The 20,878-nt window shown below is 35.9% G+C and overlaps 1 protein-coding gene and 1 non-coding gene across 11 annotated transcripts in view; one reads left to right on the top strand and one right to left on the bottom strand.

Moving 5' to 3' along the window:
* Vps13b (vacuolar protein sorting 13 homolog B) overlaps nucleotides 1-20,878 on the bottom strand; it is a 723,076-nt gene that overhangs the window by 519,763 nt on the left and 182,435 nt on the right. For all 10 annotated transcript variants that reach the window (XR_003849285.1, XM_029562766.1, XM_029562764.1 and 7 more), the window contains exon 19: nucleotides 20,199-20,372. Coding sequence is in view for 9 of the 10 variants with exons in the window: in XM_029562766.1 (XP_029418626.1) it covers nucleotides 20,199-20,372 (174 nt within the window). In the remaining variant the exon portion in view is untranslated. The remainder of the gene's footprint in view (nucleotides 1-20,198; nucleotides 20,373-20,878) is intronic.
* On the top strand, nucleotides 9,022-9,128 carry LOC115070091. Its single transcript, XR_003849292.1, has one exon. It is a non-coding gene; the product is annotated as a U6 spliceosomal RNA (small nuclear RNA).

Below are 20,878 nucleotides of genomic sequence, written 5' to 3'. Positions count from 1 at the left end.
TGAGACCATAGGAGAAGGGTATTAGTAAGGGAGAAATGGAAAAAATGGGGGCACCTTAAATTAGGAAATCATGGTGAAAGGGTTAGACAATGGGAGAGATAAATAATGCCTAGCTAGTTTTAAAAAAACCAGAGGGAACCATATTTGTCCAAAAAACTACTGACAAATTACACATACAACCAAGTCAAAGAATATATGTCCAGGCAAGGTTTATCTGAGAGCATCTGGTCTTTAACCAAACCATATCTATATGGTATATGGTAATTAAAAATACCAGACTGGTGGAACTAACCTGCTTGGGTGTTTAACAGCCATACTATGAGGCCTATACTAATTTGGACAGAGGGACATAAAGACAGTTTTTGCTCCTTTCCCTCCTAGGTCAACTAAGCTTCAGGGGACTATGAGCATCTCTCAAAATGTCCTCTAACTGTGGTGAGTTACCTGTCCTCTTGAGCAAGGAGGCCGTGGAGACCCCACCAGATGGATTTGAATCAGTGTCCAGTCTACAAAGAGGAGGGTCAACACAGAGGAAACATTTCCTCCATGCTTCCAAGCGAAGCCAGCCATGATCGAGCAGGACCTTTGACTTAACTTCACAGAGACAGAACTGGTAAAATAATGGATCCAAGGGCTCCTCCCAAGCCCATGTGACCCCTAAGACAGATCCTCAAACGACCTTAAGAGTAAAAATAAATTGGTTATCTGGGCCAATTGTATGGCCTTAAACACCCTAAAGTAAACTATAACCAAAGATTAAAGGGGCCAATATAATTTTTTAAGAGTCCATATATATAGCTAAAGCCTACATAACAAGAAACAATGCCAGACAGGAGATACCTTCCTTTGAGTTATTGGTCATGGTGGCCCCAAAGACACACAGACAGAAACCCAGCATAAAATGAACAGCAGACCCCAATCTTATCTAAAAGTATGTTGACAACTGATTGCTGTTAGATGAGGAACAGCTGATCTTCCTAAAACAAGGATCTCTAGATAGGCTGACTAGATTCAGCAGATGGACAAGCACTGGGGAATGGCTGGTGGGCGCCAAAAACAGAGTGGACAGTAACAGGGACGACAGAGTACATGGGCTCCAATGTGGGGGGTTGGGGGGAGGCTTTGGGAAGGTGCCATTTGGGAAGTGGGTATATACATGAATAAGATTGTGTGGGATGTTTGATATGAGATGCACACACAAAAAAAATCAACAAATTAAAAAGAAAAGACTTATATTTGAGGTGGAAGCATAAAAATTTACTTTATGTTAATTAGTAGAGGTGATAAACATTACCAGTGAAATCTACCTGATGACTTTATATCCATATTCAAGTGTCAAGGAGCTGAGTGTAAACGACTGTGACTAGTAGTAATAATCAGATATACAGAGACTAGAGATGCATGTGCCAACATCTCAGTGTTAGTAGCAAAAACAATGAGTCTTTCTGTAAGAAACAGAAGATTTTAAAATGCAATGGAGATTTTTTTAAAGGTTAAAAACCCATTCAATTTTATGTCTTACAGGGCTTATACTGAGTTCAATATTGTATAACTGTATTAATTCAACTGTGAACCTAAAAATTTAAAGCCACTTTTGAAAGAGATGTATCCTTGCTCTGGATTGTGTTACTGAATATGTTAAAGCTGTAATGAAATGCTTCTTCTAATCATGTGGTTATTAAATATAAATAAATTAATTTAAAAAATAACTGATATGAATATCCTTATACTTTAAACGCAATTCCTATTTCTTAACATGTATATGTCTATGTGAATGTCTAAGCATGGGCACATGGAGGCCAGAGAAAGTATAAGATACCCTGGAAATGGAGTTACAATTAGTTATGAGCCATCTAATTGGGGTGCTTTGAACTGAACTCAGGTCTTTTCGAGGAACAGCAAGTACTCTTAACTGCTGGACCTCTTTCTAACACGAAATAAATATAATTCTTTAAATATATCTTGGGTTATTTGCTTTGCATACAATCTTAGAACAGGATTACACAGAATAACTTCTGTAGAGTCTGACATAAATTTTTCTAAATTTATATATTGAGACTTGTACGTACCCAAAATACTAAGACCAGACTATTATAAAACTATTAGTCTCCAAACATTCTCGAGTTTTGATTTAATCATTTGTCTAAAGTATATGAAGTTCACAGGCAATTTTTTTATTATTTTAATATTCATTTTGTTAATTACTAGTACTTTAAATTTTTTGTATTATTAATGTTACTTCATACTTTACCTATAATTTAGTATTTTACAACTTTGTCTATTATATCCTTTTAGCTACTTTGACAATGTTTCAGATTTCTACTAGTTAAGTGAAAAACTAAAAATTTAATCTAGGGCTGAAAGGATGGCTCTATAGGTAGGTAAAGGTACCTGCCATCCATCTTTGGATCCACATGGTCAGAAGGAGAGAACCAACACTGACCTCCACGTGTGTTCCATAGCATGCATACCCACACATATACACATGAATGCATACAAAATTAAATGTGATTAAAATAATTTAAAGGAAATAAATAACTAGAAGTTGTAATTTCTACGTTTTCATATTTAAGGAAAGACTTCTAGTAGCTTAAATATTTAATTTTCATTAAAAAATAATGAAATATCCACAAAAAAAATTTAAGAGAATGTCACTTCTAGGAAAGGGATACTTCTTCTATGTATGTGTGGGGTTAGATATTTCCTTAATCAATAAGCAGCACCAAACACACACTAGGTATCCAGGTATTTGCTGTATATATTGTTGTTCCCAAAAAAGTATTCTAATGATTTAGAATACATAATTTACTTAACAAAAGCAGGTTAGTTTGTCAATTTAAAACACCGCAACAAATGCCAAAAAAAAGTTACTCTGAAATTTTTCATGCATAAAGAAGCAACTGGTTGAAGGGACTTAGAATGCCAAGATTTCAAAAAACCAAGCTTGAGTTAAGGTGTGAACCAACATTTACACAATCACTACCCCCCTCCAACATAAAGAGACTCTTACTTCATCACTGCCCTCTGCCAGTGGTATCATTTCTCTTTTATTTCCCCTCCGTGCCCTGAAACTTGCCTTTGCAAAATTACTTCTAACCTGCATCTTTATTTAAACTGCTCCAGCTAAAATTAGCCTAACCATCTGGAATTCAGTAAGGATGTAGATGAAAAGAAAAAAAAAAAAATGTTTTTCAATTCAATGTGAAGTTCTGCACTGCTTAGAGTACCCCATTCCAAGTTATCTCTAGTTCCTTGGGACTCCACTTTTCACTGCCTTTGAGTTCAGTTTTGGTTTTTGCTTGTTTAACTACATTAGAGGTAACATAGCGATATAACATAATTCTCCACTACAATTATGTAAATATTAATGAATTGTCCTTCAGGTAGAAATCCAGTTGTACTCCCTTTCTCACTATTGGAAGAAGGGAATTTGTCCATTTCCCAACTTATTGAGCTATTACCAGTCTATAAATGTCTGGGTTTTTAAATTTTTTTTCTCTGACCACCCTACAATATCTGCTTGGTTCCCTCAATAATAATGAGTTAAGTAAAAAATTAACCACTTGGGCTAGAGAGATGGCTCAGTGGTTAAGAACACTGACTGTTATTGGAGAAGACCTGGGTTTGAATCCCAGCATCCACAAGGCAGCTAACAACTGTCCATAACTCCACTTCCAGGGGATCCGATAGCCTCTTCTGTCCTCCACAGTCATTGCACGACATGGGTGCACTTACCTACATGCAGGCAATACATGCATACACATAAAATAAAAATAAATAAAATATATTTTTTAAATTAATCAGTTATCGATTCTATATCTATGCAAGAGTCATTAGTTTACATTTATTCAAAATTATTCTCTATGAGTCAAACTACATTTTTCTCCCACCAAGCGATCTAGGAACAAAACAACGAAGACCTGTAAATAATAAGGCTATTCCCAAATGAGAAAAAAAATATTTTTTCTTGGGTTATCCTATACTTACTAAATACCTATCATATACTAATAATGGTCTCTGCCTTACAAAGACCTGTAAACAGTAAGGCTATTCCCAAGGACATGCAAAGGTCATATTTGAATTGGAGCTTCTTGTAGAGGGAATGGAACAAGAAGGGAGAAGTAATAGCAAAGATCAAGGCAAATTTCATCCCTAAATGTTTTGTTAGAAAGTTTCTATACAACTGACTTCAAAATCTGGACAGAATCACCAGATTAGAGTTACAGGAACTTGAACATAAACCAGTACTTGTAAAACTAAAACTTGATTTGAATAATTATATCATTTTCTAAAATATAAACAGGCAATAGTGGTGGCTTTTTGATCCACATAAAGAGACCTTAAATAAATTATTAATTACTAGGCTTTTTATAGTTATTTTATAGTTTATCTCACTAGAAGTCCAATTCCAAACTGAGAATTTTTTGCACATTAATTTATTACTACAGAAACTACTAGTGTTTTCTTTGAATATTACTTTATTAAGCAAACAGTTTTAAAAATGGCAAAATTTTGACCTTGTGCTATAAATGAACAAAGCAACTGATCACCCACAAGGCTCATAGGATTTCTCCCCCGGGCTTCTTTCCAGAATCCAGGACTTTTCAAAGGAGCAAAGTAATTTCCTGTTGCTATTGAAACTGTTCCTGGCTCCTGGCATCATGGCTCCAGGAGACATTTAAATGTGGAAGAAGCATTCTGTAACTAGGTAAAGCCTTGCTCCTCAGCTTCACGACTCACAGGTTTATAAAGTAACTTGACGAAATATTGAAATGAATTGGGCTCAGATGGGATTAACAGTACAAGTAAAGAAAAGAGCAGACTCAGAAAAACTTGAAATGTCCGATAAACAATATCGTGTATTATGTAAGACAATACTTGGAATTTGCAGCGGGTTTCAGTTAACAAAATACTTGATGAGTTTATTAGATTAAATTTGATCTTCACAAAAATACCTAGAAAATATATCTATTTTTTATAGTACTGAGGTTAACTTCTTCAAAGTAATATAGTTTACAATAAATAAGAGTTAAATCTAGAATATCAAAATATAATCCCTCTTGATATGACTCATTCATTCTGTCATTATTATCTGCATGTCTGTCTTCTCAAAATATTGGAACTTTTAATATAACCATAATGAATTATATTTCTATATGCAGGAATTTTGCAACAATGCACTTTTGAATAAATGAATAAATAATGAATGACTATACTAAAAGAGAAGCACAATAGCCAAGGCATGGTGGCACATTCCTGTAATCCCAGCACTCCACAGACTTGAAGAAGGAGAATTGCTACTAAATTTGAGGACAGTCTGGATCTCACAGTGACTACCATGCCTGCCAGGACCACATTTCAATATTTCTGATCCTGGCTACGTCCCTTAGAGAAAATTAGTCCCTTTTTTCAGCCTTGCTCATGGCAACAGAAGAAAAGCCTTCTCTGACTGGTCCCCTGCCAGTAGGGGTGGGTGCCCAGGGGCCCCTCCCCATGGCCAGCTTCCTGCTGATGAACATGCTGTTTGTATTGTTTGAGGAGACCAGGCTGTTTCGTGAATAAAACAAATACATGTTTGCATCAGAAAAAAAAAAAAAAAATGAAGCAAAATAAAAATATAAGAATGCAAATAAATACTGAAAAATAGTGCTTTAGCAATTAAAATATAAAATAATTTCATGACCTGAAAAAACATTATAAATATAATGTATACATGCTTTGTATAAAGACTCAAGTATATACCATCTACATCGATTATCTTTCAAAATCTTTTATTATGATTATAGATGTTTACATTTTTGCACTTAAAAATATTATAGCTTTTATAAGATATTTATGATTCAATAGTTTTTCCAGAAAAAAAAGCTATAATCAAATTACATATGGAAAATATTTTCCAAACCTAACATCATATGTGTTTCCCTAAGTGGAAAAAACTGGATTTTTTTCAGTAATTAATAGGATTTTTTAAAACTGTATACTACAGATGCGACATTCTTAAAATGCTATATTTTGAAACTACCATAATCCTTTAGAAATTATTTACATCATGCTTAAAAATCACTTTGTTCATATATTCCCACAACTAATTTATATGGTAAAGAGATCAGTAAACTTACTTTTATGCCTAACATCTTTAACATTTGCTCCCCTTTCTGTGCTTGTGATTAAATGTAACATTTTGAAATCCCGAAGTTCTGAGAAAAACATAAATCCTTGTCTCACAGCTGCTATTTGACTCTGGAAACACATGCATTTTCTTTTCAAGCATCTACTATCAAAACTCCCAAAGGGCTTGAACTAGAGAACACCTGCATCTCTTCATTTAGTTCCAATAACAGGGCCCAAACTCCAAAATCACAAAAATAGACGCTCTGTTCAGCTGTAGTTACATTTTGCCCCTAATTCCTGTGAACAAAAATGCTGGGAGCATGAAATCATTCAGGCAAGCTCTGTCATCAAGAGGATAAGATTTTTTGCACCAGAAGCCCAGTGGGAACATGATAGAAAACTGGCAACAATTAGATAAAGTACATAGTAAAGTCCTCAGGGAGGAGAGAGGAAATGTAATAAGATAGATGGGTATAATCTTTACACATTCATGCCCAAACCACAAATGTGAATTGTCTTTAATTGCTACAATATATAAGCATTCCTATTCATGTGTCCTGTCAAAAACACTAAAAACACAACTTCAAGGCAATTCACTTAATTTTATATCATGAGGAGAATTTTGTGAAACAAAAAAGACATTCCTTATAAATTGAGGCTTATGATGTAAAACACTGTTTTCATTTTTAGATCTCCTTAGCACATTCTCACCAAAAAACTTTGAATTGTGTCTCTTTTCTGGTATGCCTTAATCAAAAAAAAAAAAAAAAAAAAAAAAAAAAACCCTCTAAAACCCAACTGAAATAAATTTCCTGAGACTAGAAATGAAACTGTGACTTTCCACTAACAATGACAACTTCTCCATATTTGTTGAGCAAAACATTAAATTATTTCAATTCCTGAAACCCTAATAAAGTTTAAATCCTTATGCTTTGTGAAATTAATTATACTAGGTAATAAGAAGATGCCTTAAGTTGACAATATATTTAATAATTAAGTTAGGGGAACTAGAGAGATGCCCCAGCAGTTAAGCACCTTGGTTACTCTTCTAGAGTTCCCAGCACCCACATGACAACAACAAAAAAAATCTATAACTTCAGTTCTAGGGACTCCAATGCTCTCTTCTGGCCTCCACAGGCACTGCACACATGCAGTGCACTTACATACATGCAAGTAAAACATTCATGCACGGAAATAAAAATAGAGCATTTTTAAAATTTTAAAGATTATGTTAACAGGGACATTTATTTTTTCATTATTTTAAAATATCATTATAATCACCTAATTCTATCTGTATAAACCTAGGATAAAAATGTTTCTTTGAGTACTAAATGATTTTTAAAAGGTGTGTGTGTGTGTGTGTGTGTGTGTGTGTGTGTAAGACAGCACTGTAATCCTAGCACTCAGGGTGGATGAGGTCAAACCAAATAATCTCAAATCAGGTCTTGGGCTGGGCTACACTATGAGGTCCTGCATTTAAAACTAAAAAAGCATGTCATTCAACTCATACCAATAATTACAGTCAACTAGAGACATTAAAAGAAATCTTTTTTATGAATGGACCAAAGCAAATTAGGTAAAATTCCAAAAAATTAAATATAAAGATCTTTATGTAAGTTCATTAACTAATGTAGATATATAAAATATGGAAAACTGTCTTAACAGTACTTTGTGTGACAGAAGATGCATTGTTTCCGGTAACATACAAACTAAAACCAAATCGTAACTAAAAGACACTCTTATGAATGGGGCAGCAGCTACATATTGTGTGAGAATTGGGGCACTGTTGTAAAAAGAGAGCGTTTTAAACATGTAAAGGAACTAAGTGTGACAATGAAATTGAATGATACGGGACTGGGACTGAAGCAAATTTATCACATTCAATGGTTGTGCGGCAGGTCCTTTTCGAGAGAGGGTCTTTCTGGAGCCCCAGCTGGGGCTCCCTCTGGAGACCAGGCTGATGTAGATCCCAGAGACCTAGATCTACCTGCCTCTGCCTCCTGAGTGCTGGGATTAAAGGTGTGCACCACATGCCTGGCTTAAAATAAGAAAGCTTTTGTGGAACAACTGTAGAGAAAGAAGGAGACATTGAGTTGGTGCTAACATTGCCAACAGTAAGAAAGAAAGGGTGCCTTGTTAAATTAATGAACAGAGTATAAAATAGGAAAGAAATGTTACACTGAGTTTAAAAATGCCTAGCATCTTTAAAATATTCTTAGGAAAATGGTAAGGCTGAAATTAAGAGTCTGCATCTCAAAAGGAAAAAAAGTGGACACAGAGATGCAAACCCATAGCTATTTGGCAAAAACAGAAGTGATGATTAGATTACCCAAACAGAAAGAAGGGGAGTAATAATGTCATCTTTTTAAAAAAAAAAAATGTATTATTTTTATTTTATGTGTATGACTGTATTGCCTGCATTTATGTGAGTGCACCCATGTCATGCAATAATGTCATCTTAAAGTGGCCTATTCTTGAGACTCAGCAGTTAAGAATATATACTGCTCTTGCAGAGTACCTAATCTTGGTTCCCAGCACCTATATTTGGTGGCTCACAAAGTCCTTGTACCTCCACCTCTGGAGAACCCAATGAGCCCAATTCTTTTGGCCTCTGAGGGCACCTGCACTCATGTAAACATAAGCACACACACACACACAAAATGAACTTTTAAATAATGGCCTATTCTTGAGGATAGAGAGGTGACTCAGTAGAAAAAGAGCACTTCCTATGAAACCAAGATGAGCTCATTTCAAATCCCCATCACTCATGTAAAAGCCAGGAATGACCAAGTGTGACAGTGTTGAGTAGCAGACAACAGGCAAATACCATGAACTTGCTGGCCAGTCAGTATATCCAAATCAGTGAGCTCAGGGTTCAGTGAGATATTCTGTCTCAAAAGTAAGGTTCATATACTTGTTATAACAGCATATGTACTAACATTGGAAGTATACAGGAAAGAGTAGCATGGTCCCTATGCAAGAATGGTATAAAAATTCATGAAGCGTTTCATATTTTAAAATAAAATTAAGGTGGAGAACAAATGAAGACATCCAATGCAACAAAACACACACATGCACATAAACCACCCCTACCACACACATAAATGAAAATAAACAAAATGACCTATACTGAAGGAACAAAAAAGAGAAACATGCAGGCAGGGAGTCAATAAAACAGAACCAAAAGTACCAAGAAAAAGAACATTATTCTGGTGTCAAGCACGATGAAGGACCAATCTCATGAACCACCATTTTATGAATGCTGCAGAAGACAAGACTTCCTAGTCAGAGACTAAAGACTTAGTTACCACATAGGAAGTACAACTTCAGTATCAGCACAGCACCCTCTGTTCCCAAGTTCCAGGGACATGAAGACACAAAGGTATGTCCAAATGGATGTATGTACATACCAAGAATTACATACTAGATGAACCCTGAGTGGAGGAGCCCAATGTTTTAGGATGGACAGTAAGCCTTTTTTTCCAGAAGGAGACAATATATCTTATTGTCAACAGCTATTCACTATATAGACATCTTTGTAAAGATAGTCTAGAACAAAAATGCAGTCAGTCCCTTTACTCTCAGGATTTATAAACAACACAGAACAGAAAGACTAAGGTTTCGATAGAAAGGGCACAATCATAGATATGCCAGGGGAGCTGAGAGTGATAAGTCCTGCAGAGGATAATGAAGGTTGACATATCATTTCATGTCTCTTAAGAGTATAGCCAGAACAAGAAACAAAAATGAAAGTCCAGTGAAAAAAAGTAATTCAACAGTAATTAGTAATTCTAACAGTAATCAGAACTAGGAGAGGAAGACATTGACAGATATTCTCTACCAGGGTAGTTACTTGATGAAAAGAAGGGAATATGGAGAGAAACAAGATGAAGCAGCTAGAATGTATTAACTTACTCTTTATCTGTCAAATACATTCATACCCTTGACCATTTATCAGAAACGTCCATTCACTTCTTCACTTATCCATCAAATCATAACAAATATTCCTTACACATCAGACAATGTTAATACCTGAAGATAATATGATAAGCAGCCAGAAGATAATATGATAAGCAATTCTAGAAATTATTGTCAAGTGGTAAAGACAGGCTCTTTAGATGTGCACTGTCATGAGAGAGATGGAAGAAAAATACTGGAAACTATGAAAAAATATAAATAAAGCTACTTAACCAACTTGACTGGGGAGAGAAGGAAAAGAAGTAGCTTCAGAGACAGCTCCCCTGAAGAAGCAGAAATTGAATAGAGATCTTAAGAAAGAGCTAGGCCTAAGCGAGTCCAAAATGGGCAAAGTAGATGATAAGTCCTCAACAGAAAAAAAAATGAGCATATGCAAAAACATAATCATACTGAGAAACTCAGAGAAAAAAACAGACCAGGAGACCTGGAGCAAACAGAGAGAGGGCCATCCTTAAAGGGGTCTCCTGACACTGAGAAACTAAAATGGTACACTTCAAGTACTTTGACTGTAAACTGATAGTCCTTAGAATTATTTCACATTCCAAACCAGCAGACACTCTAAAACTAATATATTGATGAGCATGTTTAACAACAATGCAGAGCTTTAAAATAGGCAAAGCCTGCTATAAAGCATGAACAAAGTAAACATAGGAAGAAGGAAGGCCAATATGTAAAAGACATGGAATCTAAAACCTATTTAAAGGTATTATATCTAAACCTAATTAAAGGTATTATAATCTAATCTAAAACCTATTTAAAGGTATTATACATAAGTTAGGCTTGGTGTTGCCACCTTTAAAAAATCTTAGCACTCAGGAGGCAGAGGAAGGCAGACCTCTGTGAAATAGAGGCTAGACTGGTTTCCATAGTGAGTTCCAGACCATTTGGGGCTACAGACAGACCCTGACAATATAGGCCTTAATATATATAAACAGAGTACACAGAATCAGGTGGGAGGTATTAAGTGAGGGGTAGAGGGACAGAGAAGACAGTATAAATAAGAGCAAAATATATTGCATGAGATTCACAAAAAGTCAAAAAAATGAAAAAGAAAAACCACAAAATGGCAAACAGCTGAAATATTTAGAAAAGTTACAGTCTGAAACCCCTGATTTCATGTCAGGCTTGACTTCACAGGCATATAGATAAGTCAGTTAAATTGCATTCCTTTATTTCTTTCGGTGTGAGACATACACAACTTTTGCTCTGCCTAACACAGTCTTCTTCTGTAGCAATAATTTTAATAAAATAATTTTCAAATTGAAAAAGGTTTTATATTTTTTCCTAATACAAATGCATTCTGAGAGGACTGACTGAAATTTCTCCCAATCCCACTTCCTAACTGACTTCTAAATAAATACCCATCACAGTTCCTGATTTCCCAACTTTAAGCTCTTCCCAAACAATTTGAAAGGATATGCACAATGGCAGCTGTCTTTTGCATATCATACCATGATCCTCAAAACTCAAGGCAGCATGATCATCATTCGGCTTCTATAAACCCATAAGAAGGTTTACTAGTGCTACTTACATATCTGTTTCTGAAAAAGCCACCAGGGGACTAGAGAGATAGCTCAGCAGTTAAGAGCATTCGCTGCTCTTGCAGAGAGACCTAGGTTTGATTCCAGCACCCACATGGCATCTAACCATCTGTAATTCCAGGTCCAGGGTATCTACGCCCTCTTCTGACCTATATGGGCACTCCACCACATGGTACATTTATATGTATGCAGGCAAAACACTCATAAACATAAAAATAAATAATTTTGGGGAGCCATCAGGGTAAGTTGGACTTCTCTCCAATTTCTCTTCCAGAAGGTTTACCTTTTATTCTACCAAGTAATTTTTGTTTGTTTTAAACACTGAAAAGGATTCCTGTTTTGTCTCATTTACATTAACATCAAATGCCAAAAGTGAATATAGTCTTCACTTGCTTGATGACTCATTTACTAAACATCTGTTGTTAACCTACTATATGTCATGTACCAGAGTAAAGGAATAGAGCAGAGACAAAGCTACCAAAAACATTTCCACAAAAATGAAGAACAAAATTCTAAAACCAGGGGAAAAAAGTCAGTCAGTAATGTATAGCATAAGAGGACAATTAAAGGTGAGTAAAGAAAGAAGTGCCTCTGTGTGTGTGTGTGTGTGTGTGTGTGTGTGTGTGTGTGTGTGTGCGCGCGCGCGCGCGCACGCGCGCGCATATGCATGACCACAGGTACCAGTGTGGAAAAATAATTGAGTTCATATACAGTAGCCAGGAAAGTGCTTGCTAAGAGGTTGATATGTCCATAAAGTCTTATACGACTGTTTACAAATTATTTACCCTTTCATTTAAGATGTTTTTATTTAAGATTTGTTTATAAAAGCAGTGAAACTCAAGTACAGATAAACACACAGTCAATTTAAATCCTGTTATGGGTGAAAAGATTAAGCTTACACTAAAACTGCCTTTACAAAACTTTTTTATGAGCTCCCTAAACAGTATCATAAATATCTAAGTCATGAATGTGGGTGGTAATTCCAAGGTGGAAAGTCTAAATTTCAAAACGCCATGAATGAAGTACATGAATGAAACTGAAATAAATGCACATCATATTTTAGAGGTGAACATGTCCAAAGGAATATTTTTTAGAAGCCAAAGATATGATTACACTGCAATTTTACACAGTTCAAAAACATACAACTAAGCATAAATCTAATACTGAAGATTAAGGAAAATTTCTTAAGATCCAAGAAATCATAAAACTTTACCCTGCCATAGGTGTCATAGATAATTTTTTCTAGATCAACTTATTTTAGACATACAAAAAAATTGTGGAACTCTGTAATAATATTTGTCTGTTGAAACAGAAGCTTCTTTGATGGGTGGTGACTTGAGATACTTGTCTGTAAATTTAAGGATATTTTGCACATAGTAAGAAATTATATTTGTCTATGGATATGACAGCCTTGCGGTTTTCTCTTAAGATCTGTGATCTCTCCAGTTATGTGTATTTGGCTATGTTTACAATACCACATATGAATTTCCTCCCAATGAGCGTGCTTCAAGTCCAATTAGGTAGCTGTTGTATTGATAACACCCCCCCTCAACACCCAGATGAAAGTGCCACTACTGTACCAATGTCGTTTGCTATGCTGGTCATTGATGTGGTTATTAGGCTTTAAAGCTGGAGTTGAACCACTAATTGATGTTCTCCCTTACCAGCTTGCATGGTACTCTCTAAAGCTAAGAGAGCTAGCCTTCAAGGTCAGTTCCAGCTTCATTGCTCCAAATCCTGTGTCTGAAATATGTCCTGTCTTCAGCAATAGGGTCTTACTTTCAAGTTCAGGAGGGAATTAAGGACTGTTGCAATAGCCTGTGTAATTTTGGGAGTCTCTTGGACTACCCTGGCCAACGACTCAAAGGAAGAGTTCTCCTGTCTGGTACTGTTTCTTGTTAAGTAGCCTTCAGTTATATACATGGATTTTGTAGATATATTGTATGTATAATTTTTCAGTAAGTTTTTGGATTAATATGATTCTCTCTGGTTTTTTAATACTAGCATAATCTGTCTCTCTTCTCTCTCCCTGTCTGACTTTCCCTCCACACCCTCCCCATTTAAAGTAGCCTCATTTTCCCCATTTCTCCCTTGATAATTCCTGTCTGCTATAGTCCCACCTCTCTTGAGCTCCTTCTTTCCCTTTATCCCCTTAATTTGCAGATAAGTATCCTAGCTACCACCCATCAAAGACGCTTCCATTTCAACAGATAGGATTATTACAAAGTTTCACAACTGGTCATACACAGAGATTGTCTGTGAATTTTCCAAGCCTAAGTGGCATATCTAGGATGCAAACTCTACATCTAAGACTCGCAGAACATAGAATAAGGAATAAGGAGAACACTAATGAATCAATTCTCATCAATGAAGCTCCCTCATGCAACACAGGGTCCAAAAAGCAAAATGTTACAAATGGCCAAAATGTAGAGAATAAGAGTCTACAAAGTATGGGTCTTGGACAGGACTCTTATATTAAAATCCACCCACCCAGGGATCAAGGACCACTGTACTCATATAAGGGCCAGGAAGGAGGTGCATGATCACATGCAAATAGAGTCCTACAAGCTCCTGGGACCCTTCTCATATGAACCTACAGCAATGGTGTCAGCATGCACAAAACCCATGCAAACTCAAGCAGACAAAAACCCAGCACAGAACTGTGGAAATGGAAAGCAGGCCCGAATCCTAGTTGAAGAATTGCTGGCAGCTGATTACTGCTGGGTGAGGAAGAGCTGATCTTCTTAAAGGGAGGAACTCTAGACAGGCTGACTAGACCTCAGTGGAAGAACTTGTACTGAGGAACTTCTGGGGACACTAACTTGACATAATAGGCTTTAACACAAATGACAGAATATATGAACTCCAGTGGTGGGATTATAGGAGGATGTCAATGGGGAAGGAGTATGAAGTTGATTAAGATGTTCTGTATGAAATACTGTATGAAATACATAAAAATTCAATTTAAATTTTTTTTAAAGTTTGTGCTACCATATTGGACTGAAAATGAGGTATTCTTGAAGACAAAACACCGAGTTTGAATATATAATCCTTGCTATTGTACCAATAAATATTTGTAAAGTCTACCTGTAAGTATTAAACAAAAATGTATGATTTTAAATTCTAAAAAAAAATTAATGGGTAAATATAATTTTGTGATGCTAAGAATGGCCTTAAATTATAATATAAATATTTTTAGGAAACTGATTATATTATTATATTAAAATATTGATTCATTATTCTAATTCTGCTTATGGCACACACACAAAAAAGAACAGAAGTCCTTGTCCAACTCAATAATGCATGGTTATCTCACTCAGGATGGTCGCTTCCATTTTGAGAAACAATCATCCTGAGTGAGGTAACCCAGACCCAGAAAGGCAAATGTCACATATTCTCTCTTATAATGTGAATTATAGTTTTGAATTATTAGATATGCATGTTTTACTTGGAAAATCCAGAGGGGTTAGTAAACTAATAAATAGCCATGGCGGGAGAAGCCTCATGTGGAGAGACAGATGGTAGTGATATAAATGGAGAAAGGGGAATAATAGAGTGGGAAGGTTTAATTGGGATGGGGAATGGGAGGGCAGGACAGAGAAGGAAGTATGTGGAGGGATAACTAACACTAAAAGCCTTCAGAAAAAGCCATACAAAAACCTACCACTATAAAGGCTTCTCAAAAATATATACACATACATTATTTTTAATATATTTTTATTATTTTTAAATTTTTTCATGTGTATGATGCATTGCCTGCATACATGTAAGTGCATGTGGAGATCAGAAGAGGGTATCGGATCCCCTGGAACTGGAGTTACAGACAGTTGTTAGTTATTATGTGGGTCCTGGGAGTCGAACCCGGGTCCTCTGCATGAGCAGGCAGTGCTCTAACCCCTGAGTCATCTCTATTTAAAAAAAAAAAAAAGATTAAAAGGATTTATCTTACAACAGGGGATACTGCCCTGACTAAAACACCAAAGGCTAGCAAAGTAAAAGTCCAATGCAAGGAATAGATTCCCTCTTTTGAAGCTGTTGACCAGGATTCTCATAGATACTTAGACAATGCTGGGTTTTGACCCTGCTCTTGCTTACCCACTATAACTTGACAGAAAGACACTATTGCTGAAGACAGTCTATACATGAGCTGTAGAACAAACAAGGAGAAATCAAGCTAGTATTGATTCCAAAGCTTCATCTCTATTGGCTAGCTTTCATAGTGCTGGAAGGCACAATGCATGCTACCAGAAGAGAATACTAATTATTAACCTTATCCAACTGTAAATCCCGCATGCTTCAACAACTGCCCTTGCAAGACAGGTCTTCTGGTAAAATAGTGGCACAAATATTATGGAAGTAACCACCCACTATCTAACTGGATTTAAAGTATGCTTCAATAAAATGGAGCCCATACTTGACATTGATATCAGGCCTAGGAATGTGTGGCTAGACAGGTCACAGGCCATAGGCAAGAAACTAATACTATTATTTTGTTAAAGAGGTAAATTATTAAAGCCACTCCTAATAACTTGTTAAATCCATAGATTAATGCATCTCTCAGCTCTCATCAGAGAAGCCTCCTTATGCAGTAGATGATAAACAACACAGAAAACCACAACAGGCCAACATGCAGAGAATGAGAGACAGAAGAGTGTTTATCTCTGAATAGGACACGTATATCAACTTCTGCCTTCATTATGGAAGATGGGGCAGAAATATTGTAAGCACCAGAAGTGGCAGATGACCACAAGGAAACAGTGTTTTCCAGAGAGCTGGAAAGTTGCTCAAATGAACTGACAGCAATGGTGACAGCATTGATAAATACCAAAAAGCTCAAGCCAGACACCCCACCCAAAAAAAAATCCTAGCTTAGACAAAAGGGAGTGGATAAGAAACCTAAACCCTTCTGGTCTACATAGTGAGTTCCAGGCCAGCTGGGGCTACAGCAGGGAGACCCCATCTAAAAAGACAAAAAAAAAAAGAAAAACAAAAACAAAAGAAAAGAAACCCAAACCCTGCCTGAGAAACTATTGGCAATTGATGGCTGCTGGGAAGGGGAGGAAATCATCTTTCTAAGAGAGTGACTATTGGCAGGCTGACCAGGCTCCAGTGGATGGAACTACACTAAGGGGCATTTTGGGACACACATTTGGACACACATTTGCATATATACATATATATATGTATATATATTAGAGCGCATGAAATTTGGTGAGGGGGTAGTAAAAAGGGTGCAGAAAGGGGAAAGGATTAAATATGCTCAAAATATATTGTATGAAAATTCAATTTAAAAAGGAAATGAAATATATGGCAGGTCCAGGTAATATCAGTCCTTACTAGGTATCAGCACAGAACATGGAAGATTTAAATTAATATCCTAATAATTTGAACACAAAATCTAACCAAAACTACTGCATAGATAAGTATACAAATGTATTTACCACAATGCACATCTTAAAAACATGACTATAAACAGACTTTAACAAAGGTAGTTTATTTAATCACTAAGTCTATCTCCCTAAACTACAGTAAGGAAACAGAGACCAAAGCTGTCCTACCTTCTAGACAGATAAAGTTTTGTTGGAACACAGTCACACCTACTAATTAATGCACTGTCAATGGCAACTTTTGTGCTGTAAGATCAAAAAAAAGAGACTGTATGATTCACAAACTCTAAAATATTACATTTCTGACCCTTTATTAAAATATTTACCAGTTCCTGTCTTAAAATATTAGCTAAATGAGCCAGGCATGGTGGCACATGCCTTTAACCCCAGCACTTGGGAGGCAGAGGCAGGCAGATCTCTGTGAGATTGGGAAGATCCTAGTCTGCGCACCAAGTTCCAGGCCAGACTTAGTACAGGGGCATCTTATCTCAATGTTATTAGCATATATATATGGATATATATATGCTATGGATAAAAAGCTTTAGTTTATATATAAATATATATATATATCCATAGGTATCATCTTACTTTGGGTTTGAGCCTCATCCTCATATCAGTCTTTCCTTAACATATTATTATTAAAGCTTTCATTTATTAAAATAAATCTTAAAAGAGCTATCTTGGTTTTCTTTATTAGCATATGTTAATTGTACAAAGCAACTGGTTTATTTATAGTTCTACAGAGGCACATAATGTACTTGGATCATAGTAAGTTTGTATGTTGCCATTTCTCACCCTCTCTTTCCCCTATAACTTCACTAATAGGCTCCCTTATATTTCATGCTTTTTTCTTTTCTTTTCCCTAAATTTTACTTATAAAGAAAACACCTAACTCTTGTCTTTGAGAGACTGGCAGCTTCCATTTTCTTGAAAATGGCATATTTCATTCTTCCCTATGAACATGTACAAGAATTTTTCTAGTTATTTCCTCAATGCTATGCTTACACAGAACTCACAATGTATTAGGTATTATAAATAAGAAAGTAACTAATTCTGGTTGGGTTATGGTAGAATATCAATGTGGTTTAGATTTGAATTTTCATGATAGTTAAAGGCACTAAACTTTTATTTTGTTTTGTTTCATTTTGTTTTGTTTGAGAAAGGGTCTAACTCTGTAGCCCCAACTGGCCTGGAACTAGCTATGTAGACCAAGCTGGCCTCTATCTCAGAGATCTGTCTGCCTCTGCCTCCCACGTGCTGGGATTAAATGTGTTGCCACTATCCCCAGCAATGCTGAACAATTTTTCTTGTACTTACTGGCCATTTGTATTTCCTCATTTGAAAAGTATCTGTTCCATTCATTTGCCCATTACTGATTGGATTTATTTGATTTTTTACTTTATTTTAGATTTTTATATGTCCTATACAATAACGGTCGCCCTCCCTGTGAATAGCTAACAATGATTTTCTCTGATTCTACAGGCAGTTTCTTCACTCTACTGACCATTTTGCTATGCAGAAGCAATTTCATCAATCATATTTATGAATTCTTCCTATTATTTTCTGAGCTACCGGGAGTCACATGGAATAGAATCTTGGCCACTTCTATGTCTTAAAGTGCTTCTCCTATTTTTTTCTCTAACAGTTTCAAAGTTTCAGACCTTATATAAAGGACTTTTTTCATTTGGGGTTGAAAAACAGATCTACTTTCATGGCTCTCTGTAGGGGTATCCAATTTTCCCAACACTTGTTAAAGAGGCTATCTTATTTTCTAATTTCATTGTTTGTTTGTTTGTTTGTTTGTTCATGACAGGTCTCCCTGTAGCCCCAGGTGACCTGGAACTTGCTACGTAGTCCAGGCTCATCTTAAACTCACAGAAATGTACCTGCCTCTGCCTGTAGAGTGCTCAATTAAAGATGTGTGCCTTTAGCCTGGCTATCTTATTTTCTAAAGTATGATTTGGGGTACCTTTGCCAGAAAGCAGATTGCTTTAGTTGTGCAGGCACATCTCTGGATCTTCTATTCTATTCCATGGGTCTGAGTGTCTGGTTTTGTGCTAGTATCATGCCATTTCTGTCCATAATTCTTTCTTGTTGAACACTGCTGTCTTTACTATCACCACGGCTGGCATTCTCAAACTAGCCTTTCAAATTGCTACCTGCCAATTTCACTGTGGCCATAATTCAGCTGTAAGAAAGACTGCAACAAAACTCATCTTTCAAACTTTGTTATGTTCCTAAACATATGCACCTGTTCACTTCCTTAATATTTACCTAAATAAACTTCTTGACTGGAGAATTACAAATCTTTTCAAATTTCTACACTGAATTTACTAATACATGATGTCCATAAGCTATTATAGTACTTACTGAGTAACGTTAATGGGGCTCTACTCTTGTGCAGCAATTTGAAAGTACTCATCGAAGAACCCCTACTTCCAGCCTTACTGGCTGACTAAACCTGGTTTACTAAACACATAATTTTGTTCATGGTTGATATTGGTCTCTATATAGCCTAATGTCTTTCCTTTCCTAGTCTTCACTGATCTGTATGATATTGCCTCAACATGACAGATGTCATTTTGCTATTTTAATATTGAATTAAAGTAAAAAGATGCCATGAAAAATGATAATGAAAAGAAAATAGAACTCTTGAGAAACAAAATAACAACTTCTGTGAGGTCTTGATTACTTACATTTAGATTCCAGTAGCAAAGTCCCTTCTACAAAAAGTCCTTTCCTTTCTACAAACTACAGATGGTCCAAATGTCTAATTTTAAAGTGGCAAAATGAGGGTCAAGACGAAGTGCTACCACCTCAGGAAATCCATATTACATAATATGCTATATCTTAAAACTCAGTTGAACTAAATAGATGATAGATAAGTTATATATGTATGTGTATGTGTGTGTGTGTGTGTGTGTGTACATTTATGTGCAATTAGGAGATATATATATGTCTGTGATTAGGTGCTACATGTATACTTTGATTCTCTCATGAAATAAAATCATTATTATGTCTAAACAGATTTCATTTCTCAATACATTTATAAAACTTAGAATTTTAGAAAATAACTGCAAAAAATATGACAATGAACACAAATTAAAACTTTTGAAGCCCACTTTTAGAAGTTTTTTGAAAATGAAAGTGTAAAATGAGGGGCTTATAGGATTATGCTTACCAGAATGATGGCAGTAGTCCATATACTGTGGTACTTGGACTGTGAAGGCTAGTAAATCTGGAGCTAAGAGAGATTCAGGCTTTCTACTTTCATTGAGCCACTTGGTGCTATGAAGGTCTTTGGTGTCAGAAGGACCCTGAAACAAGGGAATCAATTTCTCCTTTCCATTATCACCTGAACAGAGATATTGAAGGGAAAAAAAAAGCATGAAAATAAACAAAAATTTTATTAAATATGAGTAGTTTAAGAATGCTTGATCTTAAAATATACTACCACAACAACATTTCAATAACATATGGCATATACCTGTACATCTAGTTAATAACTTAGTTTGATAAGGCCATTTTAGCTTTTGGGGGGGGGTCTTTTTGAGACAGGGCCTCCCTGTAGCTCCAGCTGTCCTGGAACTCACTATGTAGACCAGGCTGGCCTTGAACTCACAGAGACCTGCCTGCCTCTGCCTCCCGAGTGCTGGGATTAAAGGTGTGAGCCACCACGCCCGGCCTAAGATTTGCTATCTTGCTAATGAATAAAAATATATTTAGAAAAGTTTATCAGCTAAAATGACATAGATACAATTCATCAGAGTAAGTACTCTTATAAACTTTCTTGCAATTTAGTTTTTGCAGAAAAAAAATGTAAGTTGGTTTAAGAAAATTCTTCTGTATGAAAAAAAAAAA

This window comes from Nannospalax galili, unplaced genomic scaffold (assembly GCF_000622305.1).
Source record: "Nannospalax galili isolate Female #2095 unplaced genomic scaffold, S.galili_v1.0 scaffold334, whole genome shotgun sequence".
NCBI lineage: Eukaryota > Metazoa > Chordata > Mammalia > Rodentia > Spalacidae > Nannospalax > Nannospalax galili.
The sequence above is the reverse complement of the archived record's forward strand: the minus strand, read 5'-3'. Positions and strand labels throughout refer to the sequence as shown.